This window comes from Salarias fasciatus, chromosome 7 (assembly GCF_902148845.1).
Source record: "Salarias fasciatus chromosome 7, fSalaFa1.1, whole genome shotgun sequence".
NCBI classification, from domain to species: Eukaryota; Metazoa; Chordata; class Actinopteri; order Blenniiformes; family Blenniidae; genus Salarias; species Salarias fasciatus.
The window spans coordinates 25,303,886-25,324,056 of record NC_043751.1 but is presented as its reverse complement, the minus strand read 5'-3'; the positions used below and the strand labels follow the sequence as shown (position 1 = coordinate 25,324,056).

Genomic DNA, 20,171 nt, shown 5'->3' with positions numbered 1-20,171 from the left:
GTCGGCGTGCGCGGCTCTCAGCTGACCGCACCGAGCCGGCAGGGAACCGGCAAGGAGCGCCTCAGGTCAGGCCATCTGTTTGAATGTCGGCGTGCGGCACCCTCTGTTGACGTCTTTCTCTCTTAAATGCGGACAGAATCGCTGTCAAGACGACGGCTTTTCAGGAGACGGCAGAGGGGTCAGACGTTTAAGTTCAGGGGTCGCATACAGTCCAAATTCATCCTGAGTGGGCCAAACTGGTAAAATGGTGCCAAAATAACCTTTAGGTTTAAACTTTGACGTCCTTTTCTGTTGTGCAGCGGAGTGTGTGCGTCTCAGCTCGCGCCTCACTGTCATGTTCTGTTGGCTACTCTTAAGAAATTTGATTAAAAAAAGTCAGTGTGGAAGTTGTGAAATTAACTCGATTGTTTGTTGGGCCGGATTGGAGCCTCTTGCAGGCCAGATTTGGCCCACACACCTCATGTTTGACCCCCTCTGATGCGGCGAGCAGCTAATAGACGCTTGCTTTCCTTCTGCTTTCTGCTGCGTGATGCTGAAAACACTGCATCAGTGTCAGCATTGAACTTCGCCGCCCGCCGGGCCGCTGTCACGCCTCACATGAAGCCATGTGTGTTCATATGAAGCATGTTTAAGGTTGCTGGTGCGGTTTGCTGATCATCCAGGGGGAAAACTTGGTTGTGGTGTGTTTAAATGGTGTGTGTTAACCCGTGTTTCTCTCTGTGTGTTGACAGTTTAAGGGCCAGGCGAACCTCCACGTGTTTGAGGACTGGTGCGGCTCGTCGGTCGCTCAGCTCAGAAAGAACCTGCACTTTCCTCTTTACCCTCATGTAAGTATTTGACTGAACTGCTTCCTTCCACTGATGGCTTTGACACCTTCTCCTCTGCACACTTTGAGTAATGTTTGAAATCGGTTCCAGGCTTCAGACGACGGGCTTTTTAGTTGTAGCCATTGATTTATCAACCCAAGTGAGAAAGACTGTCGTCCAGAAGAGTCCTCAGTAGATTTTATCAGCTTTGGCCTGTCGGGTTTTTCAATATATGCAAATCAGCATTACAGACTGTGAAACTGACTCAAGTATTTCCCCATTTTCACTGACGAGCAGCTTTTCAGTGAAGAGTCGTCATCTCAGTCCTGCCACACGATACGAAGCTTTGGAGCTGAGAGCGACTCCAGACGCCGCAGAGGGAACTAATTATGTGATGATGTTGGTAAATAATAGACTGCTGAGCTATTATCGTTATGTGCTTCCACGGGCCGCCATGAAATCAATCTGAGTTGGAAGATTTGAGGGACTTATTAAAAAACGATACCAAATCAATGAGACAATGAATCTTTGAGCCAAACTGAATGAAGTCAGTTGAATCTGCAGAGTAGTTTGTGAATTTTCCATCTGGACGTCGGCTTTAATTAACCCACTGTGCTCAACAGCAGTGAGTCCAAAACCTTTTTCTGGAGACCAAAAGAACCTCAGAACACAGTGAATCAGTGAGTTATAGTTTCTATGAGTTCCTGCTCTCTGAGGAGAAAGTGTTTGGGGTTCACACTCCGTCTCGGGGCGTTTGGTGTCGCTTCAGTACTTTTTCACAAAAAAAAAGATGCTTTACAAATGAATTAATTTGACAAATTACAACCTACATTTAATGTAGTATTTTCAAAGCAAGACCACACATATATTGTAAATAAATTCAGGCGTTTGGGGGTTAAAAATAAAAACGTCATTTCTCCATCCATCCTGTGCCGAGCCGCAGAGTCCCGGAGCCGATCCCTGGACACACCCTGGAAAGTTCTCCAGTCCATCACAGAGACGGACACACACTCACATTCACACCAGCTGACCTCACACACATGTTTTTGGGACTGGGAGGAAGCCAGAGCGCCCAGAGGGTAAAAGGGCCAGCTTGTGTTTGAACGCATGACCTTCTCGTTGTGAGGTTAAAGTGCTGACCGCTGCTCAGCCGCGTGGCACAGCAAAGCATTGCTTTTGATGTCTTTAAACTAATAATGCACTGAAACTCAATAGTTTTGTGACATAATTAACAGAATTCCTTTTTGCTTCTCTCTCCAGACCAGAACCACAGTGAAAAAGCTGGCGGTGGCTCCAAAGTGGAAGAACTACGGCCTGAGAATATTTGGCTTCCTCCACCCTTACAGAGACGGTAACTAACCCCGGTCATTACCGAGTCCCCCGCTGCCGGCCGAGGGCCTCGGAACACGTGTCCTTTATTAGAGGAGGCCGTTTCCACATCGCTCTTAATCCAGGCCCTTCCGAGCCGCTGATATCTCGTGCGCTCGTGTTTTTATTAGGGCTGAAAGCTGAAAATCTCGCAGCAGAATCTCCTCTCTTCGGCCTGGTCCAGTTGCCACGGCAACCGGAAAGCCTTAATGCCCAAGTGCCCTCGCACAAATTGCAGAATATGAAGTTATTAATTAGAGGAGGCCCACCGTTGGTTTTAATCCCTGGTGTAGCGTCTGCCGGTGGAACGGCGCTCTCCAGCTGGCCGCTCAAAGGTCAAGCCATCCTCAGAGCCGCAGCGCCGCCTCTAACAAGCTCCCTTCGCCTTTATCATCCATCATTTAGATTCTCCTCCATACCAGTGCACTGGAAATGTGAATAATCCCTCAATTTACCGAAATAATGTCGAACATTCAGTTCAAAATCGGTGCGATTTGGTGCGAGCGTTTCTTTACATGATATTAATTCCAATATTCACTGTTTACACGTTTTTACAGCAAAATCAGAAATAAATGCAGTTAACCTTCCACCAAACTGTGAGCCCAGGCGACCTCATGATGGGAAAAGTTAAATTTGAGGTTAATTACAACCAAACGGAGGATGTTCAGTCTGAGTGAAGTGCACGTGCACGTGCACGTTAAGTGTGAAAAGACATCAGTGGAGCTTCAGCTCCACCGTTCGCCGCCGCCGCGGCTAAATAAAGAGCAGAGCCGCGATTGTAATCCACACAAGGCATAAATATTAATGTCTGACGATGCACGTTTATTTTTAAGAACACACTGGCAGCAGTAAAAGACATTTTTGCTCGAGCGGCGTCGAGAAAACGAATATTAACATTTAATGGCGTGTCGGTGTGTTTTCGTCCTGCACTCTTTCATCGCTGAACACTGCAGACCCCGTTCTTCAACGGATGAAGTCTGACTTCATCTTCAGCCGTTGTGGGGTTGTTTGAGGGTTAAAGATTTTCTGTGGTCGGCGGACATAAATCATCAGGAGAGCGAAAACAAGGATTGAAAGAAAATTAAATGTTCTTACGCACCAAGAGTGAAACTCAGAAAAGATGTCTTTTTTTTCTTTTTTTAATTCATATATGTGGAACTTAGAAGCTGCAGAGAGACCTGGAAGTTGGACGTTTACGATTTTTCAAATTAGTCATGAATGCAACATAGAAATTAAAAGTGAAAATGCTAAATTAGTCTGATTTAATCTCATATTTTTCTCATATTTCTGATATAAAATGTTACTCGGGTGCGTTGAGGTTGTGTTATACTCTAATCATCGTCATTTTTAAATGTTTGAATACAGATTCGATGCGACGTACGCTGTGTCACGGGGAACGCCGTGCCGAGTGTCTGGCATTCAAAAGAGAGAGTTGTCATCCGTTTCTGCACAGCGACGACTGGTTGACCATGACAGTGGCAACATGCATTCAGTTTAATAAGCTTTTTATCATTTAAAGTGACAGAATGAATATATTTCCTTTCTATAGCTACTATAAAAGCGAGACGATGTGAAAAGGCTCCTTGATCGCTGGATTGAAAACAGGTTTATATCTGAAGGTAAAGGGAGGTTTTTCAAGGTCCGAATTTCAATGGTTGCTGGAAACTTCGCATGAAAAACCCGCTGCACGTGCAGCTCTCTTAAAACTGGGTTCTCTACTCATGTCCGTTTCCATAGTTATTTGAAATTGGTGAGGAAGCTGCAGTCAGCCACATCTCGGACCGCTGCCGGAGGCGATCCGGGCATCAGCACTTTAGCTTCATTTCAAACCCTAAGAGGTTTATGAGGTCATGTCCAGCCTGAAAGTACTGCGATTATGCTTATCTGAGATCATTCCTATCCACCTCCACGGACTTTCATCTTGTTTTTTTTTTTTTTTTTCCCCCCCTGCAGGTGATTTCCAGTTCTCGGTATCGTCGGATGACAACTCCGAGTTCTGGCTGAGTCCCGATGAGAGTCCTCTCAACGCCAGGCTGCTGGTCTACGTGGGACAGGTAAGGAAGGCCGAGCTGCAGTCTTGTGTAACATCTGAATCACACAGGAAGCCACTGTGCTTAAAAACCGACGGGGTCTCGGTATTCACACTTTCAACATCATGACTGCTGTCCCTGGTTAGCACTCAAATCGCTTAGCAACAAGCAGAAAGAGTCTGAATCACATGTCCGCCCAAATAGTTCCAGTCCTCTCCATGTCATGATTCAAACTGCAAAAACAACATACCTGTTGGAAAGGATTATCTGTGACAAAAAGCCAAACTTTAATAATCATGGATTTATCATGTGACATGACGTGAGACGTGCGAGCAGGTCTTATGCAATGATTCCCAAAGAAAGCGTGGTGGATGTTTTTGTTTTTTTTTACAAATTTCTGAGAATTTCTTCCCTTCTCCCCCTCATCCTCCATGGACAACGATGCAAAGGTCAGTTTTGGAGACTTTCAGTGAGTTTAGACAGTTCAGGTGCACAGTGGTGGCCGGTGGTGCGCACGCACGAACTTCGTCGCATGTGCACGGTCGGTCGGCCGACAGCGCGGTCATAAAATTCGGAATGCTGCGCTGCTTATTTGGCAACCTCAGGAACAACACCTGTGAATGTCTCTGGAACCAGGAAGTGTGACGGTTTAGCCCCGCCCACCGACGTTCCGTCCCGGAACTCTCATTTTGAAAGAAAAAACTTCATCAAGACATTTACTGATGGAGGCGACAGGTTGTTTAAAGGAATGTGTCTTCAATGACAGGTGAAAAATGGGAATGATTTTTATTGTTTTTATACCAAGTTTCTTACTTATTGTACATTTAATGTCTTGAAAATAGTTCACTTTTCATTTAATTCATTTATGTCGCAAAACTAATCATTTTCAGCGTTTACGCGAGGAAAAAAATGGCAGCGCGTCAGGCTAAAGAGAAAGAAGAATCAGTCTACAAGAAAAACAATAGTGTACTTAGAATATGGCTTCATGGAAACAAAGAAAACAATTAGTGCTGAATGCTTCTTTTGTGGTTAAAAACAAAACGGATGAATAAAAGTCTGAAACTCCAACAAGGTGGGAAAAAGTTGGGAATCACTGATCCAGTGGATTCACAGCAAAGACAGACGGGACGCAAGGTAGCATCCCACACCGCTGCACGTGCAGTTATTGATGTGATCGCCGGGGTTAAAAGCCGCTTGACCGATATTACTGCGAGCCGACATCGATGCTGACACGGCTGCTGCGCGGAGTGCATCGGGTCCTGACCAGTCAACAGTCTGAGCTTTTTATTCTGCCCGGGCTCAACCTCGGAGCCGCCCGGGGGGGCAGCCAGCGGTCTGACCTTGCTGGTCTCTCAGTAATCGCCGGCTCACCTCGCGTCACTATCCTAACACCCGGACAATCACTCACCTCCAACACGCAGGTCAGAATACCAGAGACCTAAATCCTCCTGCAGAACACCCTGTGAAAAATCGTTTTCCGTTTCCACCTATCCTTGAAGTACCCTCTGCCCGCAATTGAATAAAAGTCAGTGCCACTGCCTTCCCTAATAAAGTTTCCTGGTTGAAACCCTCTAAAAGATTTAGGAAGGTGGGGGGGGGGGCAGTGCATCGAGTGTTAGTGCCGCACCGAGAAAATGTGTGTTGAGAGCAAAAGGTCCGGCCCCGGTGCCATCTGTATTCCGCCAGGGTGTGAGATGTCACCCGCTTCCACTGGAGCTAAGATTAATTAGCCGGCAGCGAATATTGATGTGACATTTAGCGGCGGGGAAATATCATGGAGGTAACGGCAGACGGGCCGCGCCGTTCGGCGGGATCGCTGCTCCTGTCACCGGCTGACAGACAGGCCTCGCTCGTCTTCAAAGATACATCGTGTTACACGGATAAAAATCAGGATCTTCACTCCATCCCTTCAGTATGCAAGTCTCACCTGTCTGAGCTCAGAGAGAGAAACACACCTCACAACTTTTCAAAGGTGACCTGATTTCTTTTTCTTTTTTTTTTTATTTCTTTTTGTGAGTTAGTTTTATATAAGACATGTACTCGTGCCCTCGCTCATCACTAGTGCACAGTCTAAGCGGCTAACGTGCTGCGGCGCTGCTAATCTGAAAAGCAGCCTTCCTGCAAGGCGTGCATTCAAGACCCATAGCTGTGAGAAAGTACAAGTACACACACACACACACACACGTTTAATACTCAAAGGTGTTGATCAAAACTAAACCAAAGACTTTCAGCTACACCAGGGGTGTCAAACATAAGGTCAGTGGGCCAAAACCGGGCCGCAAGAGGCTCCAATCTGGCCTACAAGGCTGCCAAGCAAATTGATGAGATCCAAGCTGAGATATCAGTGATGAAAACTAGCAAACTAGCATTAGCCTGAGAGTCATCTTCTCATGTTGTCACCGAAAGGTTTCATCAGAATTGGGACATTTTTCCAGGACTTCAGTGTAAAAAAAAAAATAAAAAAAGGTAAACGTGTTCTAAAAACGAAACGCACTGAGATTTTTGTGTGTTTGTGAAGGTTTTGGATTTATTCTTCAATATTCCGACACTATCTCTGTTAAATTCTGCTCAAGGAAAAATATGTGAAACAGTGAATGAAGTGTTTACTTGCGTCTGTGTGTTGTGTGGTTTTCTCATCCGCGCTCATGGTAGCGCTCGGGTTCGGTTCTAATTCCTGCAGCTCCGTTCGCGACCTGACTCACCGCGCCAGGAATAGACGTATTATTGTGAAGGATGGTTACTTTCTGCCAGCTGTCACAGCGGTGTCACCCTGAATAGTGAACCGGCTATAAATGGGATGCGCTGCCATGAGACATTTAACAGTGATGCGACAAAAAAGTGAAGCGCCGTGGCGTCTCCATGGAGACCCCTGTCAGCGTTCTGTGGTTAGCGTTCAAATGATGTGCGGAGTGTGACTGATATCTCCCAGCAGGACTCCCTAATGAAAAGGTGACGTCAGCTCGGGGGAGCCGAGGAAAGTTCAACTGCGATCGCGGTTCTCATGCAGGAAGGAAGTGAAGCCGGGTTCTTCACTCTGTGGTCAGTTTGTTGGCGTGGCCGACGAGCGGCGCGCCGTAATAAGAACTTCCAGCTGGGAGATTATCTGTGCGTTCCCCAAATGGACTCGGAGTGAGCGAGGATCAGCCATTGTCCTGCCTCGGCGTTAATCATATTTTCTTTGGCCCACTCGCTAATCTGTAATGAGATTTCCCTTCAATCGCAGCGTCCAGAGAGCTCCAGCAGAGCTTTCCCACAGAACCAGACCGGGACCCGCCCGGCGCTGCGGAAAACGCGCCGCGAAGAGCCGCGTGTCGGCTGCTGTCGCTACAGAATGCTTCTCATGTCACACACACCCCGTCCGTTACCTGTTCTGTGGAGTTCAAAGCACAAACACGGAGAGGATATCGCATGCCGGCAGACGCCGAGGAAAGTGGGTCGACAAGGTGAAATCAATAACTGAGACTCAACAGCCACAATGGCTGCTTGTTCTCAGACGCCGTGTCGGTGGCAGACACCGATCGCAGAGCGGAGGCACAAACACACACAGACACACACACACAGCTGTGTGCAGCTGTCGGCAGCGAGATGAGATAGACGTCTGTTTTGAAATGGTGTCGCTCTGTAAACCGGAGGCGTCTGCCTCTGCTGACGGTTTTACCCGGAGACGGGCATCTTTCCAAAACAACCAGCTCCGGTCTGCAGGGGGGCCGGAGCACGAAGACCCGGTTGACACGGCAACGTTTTGAAAATCACAGCTCAGTCTGAGCAGCGTGAGCGGCTCAGGCCCCGTTCAGACAGGACTGGCCTGTCCGGAGAGTCCGGAGGTCCGTCGGCCGCCTGTTTCTTCTGTAATCATTCCAGTGAAACTGATCCGAGTCGTCAAAGGCAAAGGCAAGAGTGTCGCAGTCAGACTCTATTCCTCCTATAATTTGGATCTGTTTTCCACCTGTTTGCTTCAAATGCACTGATTCTCCTTTTTTTTTATCAGGATTCCTCAAATGAGATCTTCTTACATTAGAGTAAACAGATAGAAACCAACCGACTAAAAGCAGGAGCCGCCCTAACTAATGGCTTTAGTTCAGGCTTTAAAATGCTCCAGACGAAGTAAGGACATCGCTGACGACTCGCTTGGCCTTTAAACGTGGAACGCCTCAGTGACATGCAGCCGTAATTAATGATATTAGTAACGAGTGAGCTCCTCCACTCAGAGCATTTCTTACTATGACGACTCACCGTCAGCGGGTGCAGATCCTCTGATTGGAGCTGGAAAAGCCACACATATAGTTTCAGTGCTTAGAAGTGGGTTAATGTGTGTTTCATGTCATATGTAGCGTATGTTTTATTAACCGTTATTACAGCTGATAGGCTGGTGGGTCGTAGCGGTTGAAACCTCAAAGCGAAAGATTGAAATAATAGAAATACAGCAGCTCTCTACAGTTACAGGAGAGGTCAGTGCTTTCCTCATTTCTTCTCTCCTCATATATGGAGAGAAAAAGGAGTGAGTTGAAGAGAAGACATTGATAGAAGGAGAACTAATGTCTCTATAGCTGTGCACTCATATTTCTTTTATCTCCCGACCATGTTTTGTATTTCACTTTCCAGCGTTTCAGCGCCAGTGGCCATCTGAAATGAGTTTTCTCAAGGTACCGAGATGTGAGCCCAGTGTGTGTGTGTGTGTGTTCCTGTGTGTGTATATGTGCGAGAATAAAATAGAGGGAATTTGTATTAAACCAAGGCTGGTGCATGTCTGGGTTCTTCTCTTTGAGTTTAAGAAATTCGATCTGTGAATTCCCTGGTTTATTTTTCAGAAGATACTTTTGAGGTAAAAAGGAAAGTACGACCCTGTGTGTGTGTGTGTGTGTGTGTGTGTGTGTGTGTGTGTGTGTGTGTGTGTGTGTGTGTGTGTGTGTGTGTGTGTGTGTGTGTGTGTGTGTGTGCGCCTCATGACTCCCTGGCTGCCTGTCTTCTGATTTACCTTCTGCTCTCACTATGCAGTGACTCATGCGACAGTGCGAAAACATGTGTGTGTGTGTGTGTGTGTGTGTGTGTGTGTGTGTGTGTGTGTGTGTGTGTGTGTGTGTGTGTTACTATACCTGCACTGTACCTTTGAGAGCAGCTGCTGCTTTTGCTGGAGAGTTCAGACGTTTTGTATGTTCTGTCCTTGTAGTGAAACCTTTGATGGGAGTTTCTCTTTGCATTAAGTGTCTGACAAAGAAAAGCGAGTAGAGAACGACTTTAAAGCCCGACAATTTACACGACGGTGTTTGAAGTGAAAAGGCATCGTGTTTGGGTTTTGTTTTTTTTTTTTTTTCAGAATTGTTTGGCGTTTACACAGCAACGTTTTGAAAATGACGTCCGTTTACACGAAAACATCAGAAACTGAAAATGTTGTTCGGTTTGTAATAAAACCACACGATGCAGAATCTGCTCTAAACATTAACCGCAATGAGCACATGGACCCTCGGCTGCAGTGAATCATTCTTCTGCACATGCGGGAGAAGATGAACGAAGTGAGAGCTTGCTTTTTTTTTTGGGTGGGGGGGGGGTTTAAACATTCAGTTTTGTTTCACTTCAGAACATATGAATGACAATGTTTCGGCTTGTGTTGTAAGTTTTAGAGTTTTTTTAAACAGAAATATTGACTGAATTCAGCACTTGACTTTACTGCCTCTCGTGTGTTTCTTAATCTGGTAAACAACAGCTCCTGGAGGAGAGACCCTGAAAGACGGGGAGTAAAAGCATATAGGCACTTTGGAACTGGAGACTTTTTTTTGACACCAGCTTATTATATCTTAACATCTCTGTTTATTCTCTGTCGTTCCCCCCCCCCCCCCCAGCTTTCCATCAATTTAAAACAGACTTTAAAAGTTGTGCTGAGGGAACCTAATTCATTAAACCCAGATTTGTGAGCGTGATTTGAATTTCACTGAAGGTTACTTCATAGCTGAATCCAGAATGTGTGTGGGAGTGTTGTGACGGATGCATCAGCCTGAGATAATGCGCCTTCACTGAGCAGCCTCGGATGCACATTAAAAATGAAAATAAATGGAGTATAGATAATAACGTATATGAACCCGGGGTGTCAAACATAAGCCGGTGGGCCTAAACCGGCCGCAAGAGGCTTCATTCTGGTCCAGGGAAAGACCGAGAAAACATCCGCTTTCTGACACGTTTATCTTTTAACACAACGGCCAGACTGGAGCTGAGATGTCGCTGATGCTGCCGTGAAAGCTAGAAAACTAGCGTTGGCCTCAAAGCCGTGCTGTCAGGGGCCGTTTGGAAAAACATGCATGCAAACGGCTGCAAGATGCGGCAGTTACTGGAGGAGATTTGTGGACATTTCGCTCTGAAAGAATCATTTAAACTGACTTTATGTTGACATTCACGTCGTTTCCGTAACTAATTGCGGAATGTTTTGCAAAAACAAACAGTTTTTCAAAAGTTATCCTCTGCGAGACAACAAAGAAAAGCTCATTTGTTCCCTTCGTGACAGGAGTGATTGAGTTCAGTTTTAATAGTTTCCCCAGAACTTTTCTGCACCGTTTCCACCTCTTCTACTTTTCCTAATGAAAATGGATGCGCAGTCAGAACAGGAGGCGTGTGGGACTGACGATCATCTGTGAATTATCCCAAACATCAGAAAGAACAGCAGCAGTTTGGAAGACTCTGACACTCAGTCCCATTCAAACATGTATTCGGATAAGGAGGTAAAGAAGACGGATGGTTAAATATTAGACTTTTGTAATGCAGGTAACCTCTGTGTCTGCTGAAGGAGGAGTGTTTGAGGATACTGCCGGTGTGGAAATGTACTCCGACAGCAGCATGCCGTGGGCTTCGCAGTGAAAGCACACATTGTGTCCGCCGCGTCTCCGGCCAAACGGCCTCACACACACACACGCACACACACACACTTTCAGAGGTTTTGGCTCAGATATAACTGTTCCGCTTTGATGTGTTTTTTCTCTTCTCGTCGACGCTCTCTTGTCATGCCAACACACGCATTAACATGTGCCATTGTATAGTGTCATATATGTGTGTGTGTGTGTGTGTGTGTGTGTGTGTGTGTGTGTTTGTGTGTGTGTGAGGATCAGCTGAAAAGCTCGTCTGATCCGTCACAACGCTTCCTGACCAGTTCCGGACCCAGAAGTGTGGCCAGCAAAAACAATTAAAGGCCTGCCCACTGTGATCTTAGCTTTATTCTTTCATTATGGATCAGCAGCAGCAGGGGCCCTAATTAGTTCTGTTGGCTTGCTGAGGAAATGAATGGGCAGCGATTCGACCACGGAGCTAAAACAGGAGCCCCAGGAGCTCAGATGAGCTGGCTTCTTACAGTTGGTATTGGCAGGGAATCCCTCTTTCTCATTTTCTGTCTCTTTATAGTCATTAGTTCTCATCTGTTTGCTCCCTCCGTCCATCAGAACCGGCCTCCTGATTGACGCTCCCTGTTGATCGGGGGCACATTAACTTGTTTTCCCAATTATTCTTCATTGCTCTCATAACCAACATCTTGCAACACCTTTCTAAATTGACCAATACTTTTTTTTGTCTGATGTAAAAATGAGTCGATGAGCCCCCCTCCCCCCCCTGCTAGCTGACGCAGTAATTCCACCACTGGAATGTGTGAGGATGTGTGCCTGATGTTTTTAGCCTCGTGCACGAAATATTCAAGCAATGTGTTCTGACTTCTGCGCTGTTATTGCTCGCATTCCCTCCCCTCACACTCCGCCTGACCCGCCTCTATTGTCCCGTGTGTTACAGCTGGGCACAGAGTGGACGGCGCCGGGCGAGTTCGGCAAGTTCAGGTCCCAGTCCTCCAAGTCTGTGCAGTGAGTACTTGTGACACACACACACACACACACACGTCTTATTTTACACACACACACGTATGGAAAGCCAAGCAGTGTTTTCTTGTGAAACGGCTCTCCGTGCATTAAGTCGTTCGCCGGGCCCATTCATGGTGGCCTACAGCCTGTTTGGAAGCAATAAAGTCAAGTCAATTGCTTTGCAAAGCTTTTACCGCTCCCGTGAAGGAGGAAATCGATGGCTTCAAGCGTTCGCCGGACACTTGATAGCATCCCGCCGCCGAGTGCGTCACTGATCATGTGAATACTTGCTGGAATTTTTTAATCAACATTTTGAAGTTACTCTAAAGCTCCACTTCTAACTCTTGAAAAACGCTTCGTCTCCATGTAAACGGAGGGAAACCAATCTTTTTGAAAACGCTCCGAGTCTATGTGAAACTTATCTGAAATGGAAAAATGTAAACGATTGCCTTAATTTGAGATCAGAAGGAAGAAACTCGCCCAGTTCTCTCAGATCTGACGTCTCTGCTCCTAAACGCAGGAGGGCAGCGCGTATAAAAGGCCTCCTTCATTATGTAAACGTCTCCGCAGCCAGCTTGCTTTTGAATTTATTGTTAAGTTGATATAATTATGCAAGACAGGAGATGTTTTAAAGCAGCGCTGCTATTCCTCTGGGTTCCTGCATTTGCCTGATTGAGCAGAGCACAAACTCATATAGCGCTGCCTTGAATTATTCACACACATTAGCATACGCTCGGTGGTATTTGTAGTGAAGGTTTACAGTATTATGGGCTTTTTAACCGTTACAAATTGGGCGATGAACAGTAGTATTTTGTAGTCGAACCACCGCGATGCCACCGTGAAGGGAGAATGGAGGAAGTCATTTTCAGAAAGACCACAGTGATGATGTGAGCTGTCTGCTGCCGTCACATCTCCATCCATCTGAGAGAGAGAGGGAGAGAGAGAGAGAGAGAGAAATAAGAGGCACACACACATGCAAAACATGGTCAAAACTATTTACATTAAAAAAAGAACACACACACATTTCTCAGCATTTCTGCTACTTCCATGTGAGTTAATGAAAGTTGCTGGAAAGCATGGGCCACACTTGGCCACAGAGCCACGGGTTTGGACACCTGTCCAAGGTGCTGAATTCCAGCTTCAGACGTTGTTGAGCGAGAAGAGGATCTGTGAGCAGTTTGGCTGGTTTTCCAGCTGATGAATCAGCTCAGTCGTGACAGCAGCATCGGCGCAGGTCTGCGTCATGAATAGAAGTGTGAGCCAGGTGCGGAAACACACCTTTTCGTTAAGAGCGAGAGGCGGTGAGGAGTTGAAGCTCTGAGCAATCGGCCAATTATCAGATACCAGCGGCGCTGACACGCTTCGGTGACAATCGTGACTCGGCTTCCAAGAAGAGATTCATTTACTAATTGAAGTGCAAATATGTTTTCATTGTAATACTTGACAGAAACAGTCACACTGCACAGGGGGCCATGCTGTGTGTGGCCCCTGTCAGCTGCAAATGACTGGTTTCTGCTATATTATGTCTGTTTTAGGGTTAGTTAGCTTTAACCCTAACCCTGCATCCTGTCTTGTTTCTTTAACTCACTCATGTGCATGACTGAGCATTAAAACTGCACAAGCCCAAACCTGGGAGCCAGAGTGTAAAATGAACCTTTCGCTGAATATATCTTTCACTAATGGTGTTAAATCAATCCAGCGCACCACTCCAGGGTGTCTTCATATTTAATTCTGCTATATTTGTGACTGTGTCATTCAAATATTCAGACTCGTGAATTCTAAAGCTTTGCAGAGTTTGTGTTTGACCCGAGGCTGTGGAGTTTGTGCACATATGGCGAATCTCTCTGATGCATAACACCTTTTGAATAACTTTACATTAATAGTTTTTGCCCACATGCTTTTGTTTCACCCTCGGTGAATATATTCATGTGTGTAGGTTGTTTTTTTTTTTTTTTTTTTTTTTTTTTTTTTGTGACAACCAAATGGTAACAATTCATCCGTTTTCATTTAACGTATTAACGCTGAAAAGCAAAAAGTTTCTTTCTGCGTGGGATCGAGCCAGGTCTGGTGAGCACAGCAGGCACGCCAGCCTACAATGGAGCAACGAGAGGTGACAAAAAAAAATGGAGTAGAAGAAGAGGAGCGAGGAGGATGCATCTGAAAGTTTTTCTATTTTCTTCTCCTGTCTGACAAGAGTGTTGCTTTCCCTCAATAACAAGACAACAACAGAGCAGCCGAGTGTGGAGGCAGAATATGACAGGAACATTAAAAAGGTGGTGGAGCAGAGAGATGTGTGTGTTTGTGACCTGTTGTTGTGTCTCTGTGGGGACCGCTGTGCCTCACTTGGAGGAGCAGGTCATCTTCCAGTGCAGGGGTGTCAAACACGAGGCCCGTGGGCGAAAGCGGCCCGCAAGAGACTCCAATCCAGTCAAACCACCAACAAACGTTTCAAAAAAGACAGTGATTTTTGTTTAAATACAAATTTCTTGAGAGTAGCGAACACAACACAACACTGAATCCCGACCTGAGACGTCAGTGTCGCTGACATGAAAGCTACCTAACTAGCATTGGCCTGAAAAAGTAACGCTGCCAGGGTGAATTTGTGAAAACATCCATAATGCAACAGCTTTTTTTGACATTGCACTGTGTTTTGCACCAAATGGTTTCATTAAAACTGGTGTGTTGTTGAGATTGATTTCTGTGGTAGGTGTTTTGATTTTTCATCACATAAACTCACAACAATCCCGTTTGAATTCAGGGGCTACATAAAGCCATTAAAATTCGGTCATAATCATGTTAAAAATCCAAACTTTAACCCCTCATGCACACTGGATGCGGTCCGGCTACGGAACGGCACTGGTCCGGCTCCGGCGCGGTACACTGCAGCACTGCGATTCACACCGCCTGCGGTGTCTCCGCAGTCAAGCCGGAGGAGGTTGCCAGATCTGTCGTTATCCCCCGTAGACAATTTGAAACCCGTTTTAATAGAAAGCAGCCCAAACCGTCGTCTCAGATGAAAATGCACGTTAAAACCGTATTTGTATGATAAAAAAACATGTCATAAACACATAATCATTTCATCAACCCGTCCAACGTGTTCAAAAAAGACGCTTGATTTGGAACAAACCCGCCCAATCTGGCAACACGGAGCTGCTCCGGTTACAGAGCTGTTTTGAGCCATTTTTGTGTCATTTGGCTTCTCAGCAGTGATGAAGTACAAAACGGTTCATTCTTCTAATGCGTGTAATGACTACATGACGTTGTTTGTTCTGTGTTCTACCAGAAGAAGTAAAAAAATAGAATATTAAGGCAAAAACACGACACAGATTTTATTTTGAAGTGACTTATTTTGGAACACGTATCGCGTTTCCTTCCGGGCACCCGACTTGCTTCCGTCTGAAGTGACGCGGTAGGGCTCCGGCATGCGGAAAAATAGGATCTTTGCGGAAAGAGACCGGAGCTCCGCAGAGGCTCCGGAACCGTACCGGAGCCGTTCCGGAGCCGGACCGCATCCAATGTGCATCGGGGGTAAAGCTTTCCTTTGCTGTGGCAGAGAAGTATGTGATCAAAATTTCTGTTTTTACAAAACCAAACAATTGCTCCCAAAAAGAACTACATTCTCGACATAAAGCTAATTTTAATGAAACCTTTTAGGCTTTGCTAGTTTTTTTTAACCCATAAGCCTCTTATTTCATTAAAAATTGTTGTGATGCTGAGCTTGCTCTCTACCACCCGTCAACACCTTTCAGCGTTGACTTGACTTGACTTGTGAAGACGTTCATGATTCCACTGACATGTAATGAGTTTCTTGAGCTGAAGATGAAGAAGCTGGTTTTGCGGCTAATGACTGATCTGTCCTTGTTTTAAAGCTACACACGACCACTTGCTGTGGGGCAAGTGTGTCAAAGACATCATGAAGGGTCTGAGCTTAGGATAATTAAGGCTGCATGTGGTTTTGATGTTCCTGTGGGTGGGTGCGCTTCAGAGAACATGTTCATATTTTCACATGCAAGTTAATAAATGCCTCTGTGCATTAACGTGCTGGTTAATTACCGTGCCATTTGCAATTCTCGGCGTCTAATGACTTCATTGAAACACCCCAAAGCAAAGGCAGTTTATTTGTTATCTTCCGCATGTTCGCCGCGCCGCACTGTACAACACACGCCACTGCCTCCGATCTGTTTATAGCAAGATGTGCTCCCGAATGCGAGCAGCAGGAGTAATTACCACGCATTGATAGAAAAGGTACTCGTCAAATTAGATGGGGTGGAATCGAAATGAGCGCATTAGTCGTGCGCAACAGAACAGGATGTGATTTTACTTGGGGAAAAAAAAAAATTGCATCAGAGGACGTATGCAGGGAAATATTAATCAGTCATTAGACAGATCTGATCACCTGGGAATTGGAAACATTTGTGGAATTTGAGTCGTAAATGAGAGGATTACAGCACCTCTGAAACATTACATTCAATTTTGTAGACTGAAAACCTCAGTTAATATGATCAGTCATCATGCACTGATGCCAGTTTGTGAAAGGATATTAGCAACCTTCTGATATCGAGTATCGATACGAGTACCGACTATGATACTCAAGTATCGTTTCTACTTGGTTCAATATCGGACTGGTATAGGTATCGGTGCATCTCTAGTCATTACATCCTCCTGTCACAGGAAAATCAGTTCAGAGGCATTTCAGTCCATTTACAGACTCCATTTTTACAAAGCCTTCATTTAAAACAACTCTCCCAATGGTAAGCTCTGCCTGCTCATTATCATACCGGGTCCAGAAGTGGGTGAAACGAGACAAACGTTCAAGTAAAACCAAGCATGAAAGAACGGAGTGGGCTGGTGCAGAGCGGCGCAGAGCGAGCAAACAGAGAGCAGTGCACAGAAATGTAATTGAACAGAGGAGAGCAGAATGAAACACAACAGACACCCCCACGTTAGCAAGGTTGTTCCTTTCCTCACACTCCGGACTGCAGTTATTTACTCGTGTATGTCTCGGTTCATTGAGCCTCTGCAGCAGATTGTAGCGGAGTTGAGTGAACAGTGACTAATGGCTGCTGCAGGCCTGAATCATATTGTCAGGGAACGAAACATATTGTGGTTGAGAGGTTCACTTTAAACACTTCACTTGCTTGCCGAAGGTCTCCATGCCATGTAATCACAGGCTGCTAAAAATGAAAACATACATGCGCTGGGCCGCGTGCACGCACACACACACACATACACATACACAGATGCAGTGTGTGTATCTGTGTGTGCATTAAATCAAAACAGCCTGTGCTTGGTAGTCCCTGTGTGCGTCCTGGATGACTGCTTCCCGGGCTTTCAGGTGCAACACTCTCCTCCCAAACACATTTTCCCCATCAGCCCCTTTCATGTTTGTTTCTCACTTTACTTTTTATGGCGTTCTCTTTCCATCTCACGCCGCCTCGACTCGAAATTACACTTGAGGAAGGAGTTTAAAGGTGTGAAGGGGGAGGGGCGTGTGTTAAAGTTTCAGTGGGAATGTGTTACAATGCGGCAGAGGCGCATGCTGTTCACACGCTGGCAGAGATTCTGCTTTCCTTGCTCTTTGGCCTTCCTGTCGCCGCGGGCGATGAAAGCTCCGCCGAGGGGACGGGACAGGGAAGTTGGACCGCTACACCTGTTCTGGTAGTTATCCACGCCACCTGGCTATCGCCACCTGGACGTAATGACTCCTGCCATTAGTGTCAGGGTATGAACTGGAGGAGCTTTAGATCTGATATTTGCTCATTAAAACTTGAACATAGAGTTTTATGACAGCATGACTGTGATCTGCACTCAGCCTTATTTTCTATCAATCAGTAATTCATTGTGTGATTTGTGGGCTTGTGTGATTCAAAGTGCTTATCATTGGATCAATACACTAAGAAGATTGTGGAAATAGGAATGCATCACCACCAGTTTTTAAAGGACATTAATAACTACTAACCTTGAGCTACTTGCTGATACCGAGAACCAGTATTCGTATTCATTAAGCCTAATTTATTCTCTATACGTAAACAATATGCAAAGACTACTCTGCCAGGAATCAGCTCCACACGGCCTCTGCAATCGGACGGATGGATGGCGTCTCGTAAAACTCGCCAGGTTTTGTCAGGGATCCGATACTGGTATCAGTATCAGTGCATCCCTAAAAACAGTGAATGCCCAATGGGGAAAAAGATGTATAAACAGTCCAATACATCAGCTGAGAGAATCAATCCGGATGAAAGATATATTCAAGACTGTAATCATACATTTGAAATGAGAATAATTCCAGAAGCAAGGTGAGGCATATAATTCTAATTGTCAACATAAATGAAAAATTTAAGACGTGAAGGAGAAGAAGACAGTGAAATAACTGATATCAAAAGACGACAAAGAATACTAAATTGAAGGAAAATCAGATGTTTGAATGTTTCAGAGCTTGTGGTCTTTACAGAAAATACTGTCAATAACAATAGAAGATACGTTTTTTTGTGATTTGACAGAAAGTTAAAAAAAAGTGCAGAGATGTGTGTAATTGATAAAGATAACTGAAATAAAAGGCTGTATAATACCTTTGACTGACAGGTAGTGGTTAGCATGGCCTCACAGTGAGAAAACCTCCGGTTTGAGTCCAGGCGTGGCGGACTTTGAGGATTTTACATTTTTTCAAGTGGAACAGGAGTTCATTTTCACTCAATGTGACAAAACTAAAATGATGAAAATATACAAAAGTCCACAAGATCGTAGGAGAACAATGAAGAGACGCTGGAATGACGATGAAGCTGAATTACTGCTACAGTGACTGTCAGCTCGATTTCACTCGAAATCGTCGCCATGTAAACACATCCCGATACAGACGAACCCACAACCAGGACAGGTGGAATATGTCTCATTTTCAGAAACCAGAGTCAGAATAGCAAAAACTCCCCAAGAAACAAAACCTGAACCTGACACGACTTTTCTTCAGGTACTTCGGTTTTACTCCAGGAAAAAAAACAAAACTTTTCAGCCTAATTACAGACTCTAAATCTGCCTGTGTTTGTGTGTGAGCATGTGGGATATTTTATATTTGGATGCACAGTTTGGAACCTGAAACTGGAGGTTTCAAAACACCAAGTGAAGAAACAGAGGAAAAAAAAAAAAAAAAAGAAGCGTCTTGGTTTTTGAGAACAACAATTGTTCTGACTTCTAAAACAACACCTGTGTCAGTCTGGAAGTGTCCCTTTTAGCGTGCGGCAGTCTGGGTGTCTCCCTCCGCCGGTGTGTTTGGCAGCGCCTGTCACAGCCGCTGATGAGTGACAGCGACGCAGTCAGATGAGGAGCCCGGATAACCCCGCCAACACTATCTGAGCTCTGTGAAACAGCCGGCGGAACCGCAGGCGCCACGCGACGCCACGCACGGCAACGCGGAGATTGACGTTTGCTAAAATTCTGTGAAGTGAACGATTCGACAGTGACGCGCTGAGCCCGTCCGGAGCTGCGCTCCACGTTCACCTTGGAGGTTTTCACTGCCGCTCAGACTGTGATTGGCTTTTAGTGGAAGATAAGTTTGAGCGGAAAGTAGTTTGTGCTCGCTGAATCTGGTTAGCGCACCAAGAATGAAGTCTATCCGTCCATCTTCTGCGCTGCTTTGTTCAATTTAGGCCCAGTTGACGCAACGTTTTCAAGCAAAAATGCAAAACTTTCGTCAGTGTTTTAGGCGTCCGTTTACACGACTACGTTGCATGGAGCTTCTGAAAGCGCAGCTTTTTGAAAACTGAGCTTTTTCAAACCCCCAGAATCCATGGAAAATGCAACTTTTCAAAAACGCTCCTTCTCTGTGGAAGCGAAATAAAATGCCACTTTTCCAAATTGCCTAAAATGTGAGGTTACATTATCAGTGATTTATTTATAAATACATGTATAGTAACACACACACACACATACACCCACTTCTGTAAAAAGGCATCATGTAGCTAATTACAATGATTAAAATTCTTTTTTCAGTGGATTCATTTCATTAAAGTTAAAGACTGAGCACTTTTGTTACTTCTGCTGATTTATTATTTCTGCATTAACTTTGAGAAAAAGAATAAATGAGGCATATTTTCGTTTAAGTTACGGTGATTAAAAAATAAAAATGGCCGCTGTAGACTGTCGCGTGTGGA

General features: G+C 45.3%; 1 protein-coding gene across 1 annotated transcript in view; it reads left to right on the top strand.

The window, feature by feature from the left end:
• b4galnt4a (beta-1,4-N-acetyl-galactosaminyl transferase 4a) overlaps positions 1–20,171 on the top strand; it is a 143,502-nt gene that overhangs the window by 85,645 nt on the left and 37,686 nt on the right. The window contains exons 4-7 of the mRNA XM_030095527.1: positions 732–827; positions 2,067–2,157; positions 4,128–4,228; positions 11,963–12,030. Coding sequence (XP_029951387.1) covers positions 732–827; positions 2,067–2,157; positions 4,128–4,228; positions 11,963–12,030 — 356 coding nt within the window. The remainder of the gene's footprint in view (positions 1–731; positions 828–2,066; positions 2,158–4,127; positions 4,229–11,962; positions 12,031–20,171) is intronic.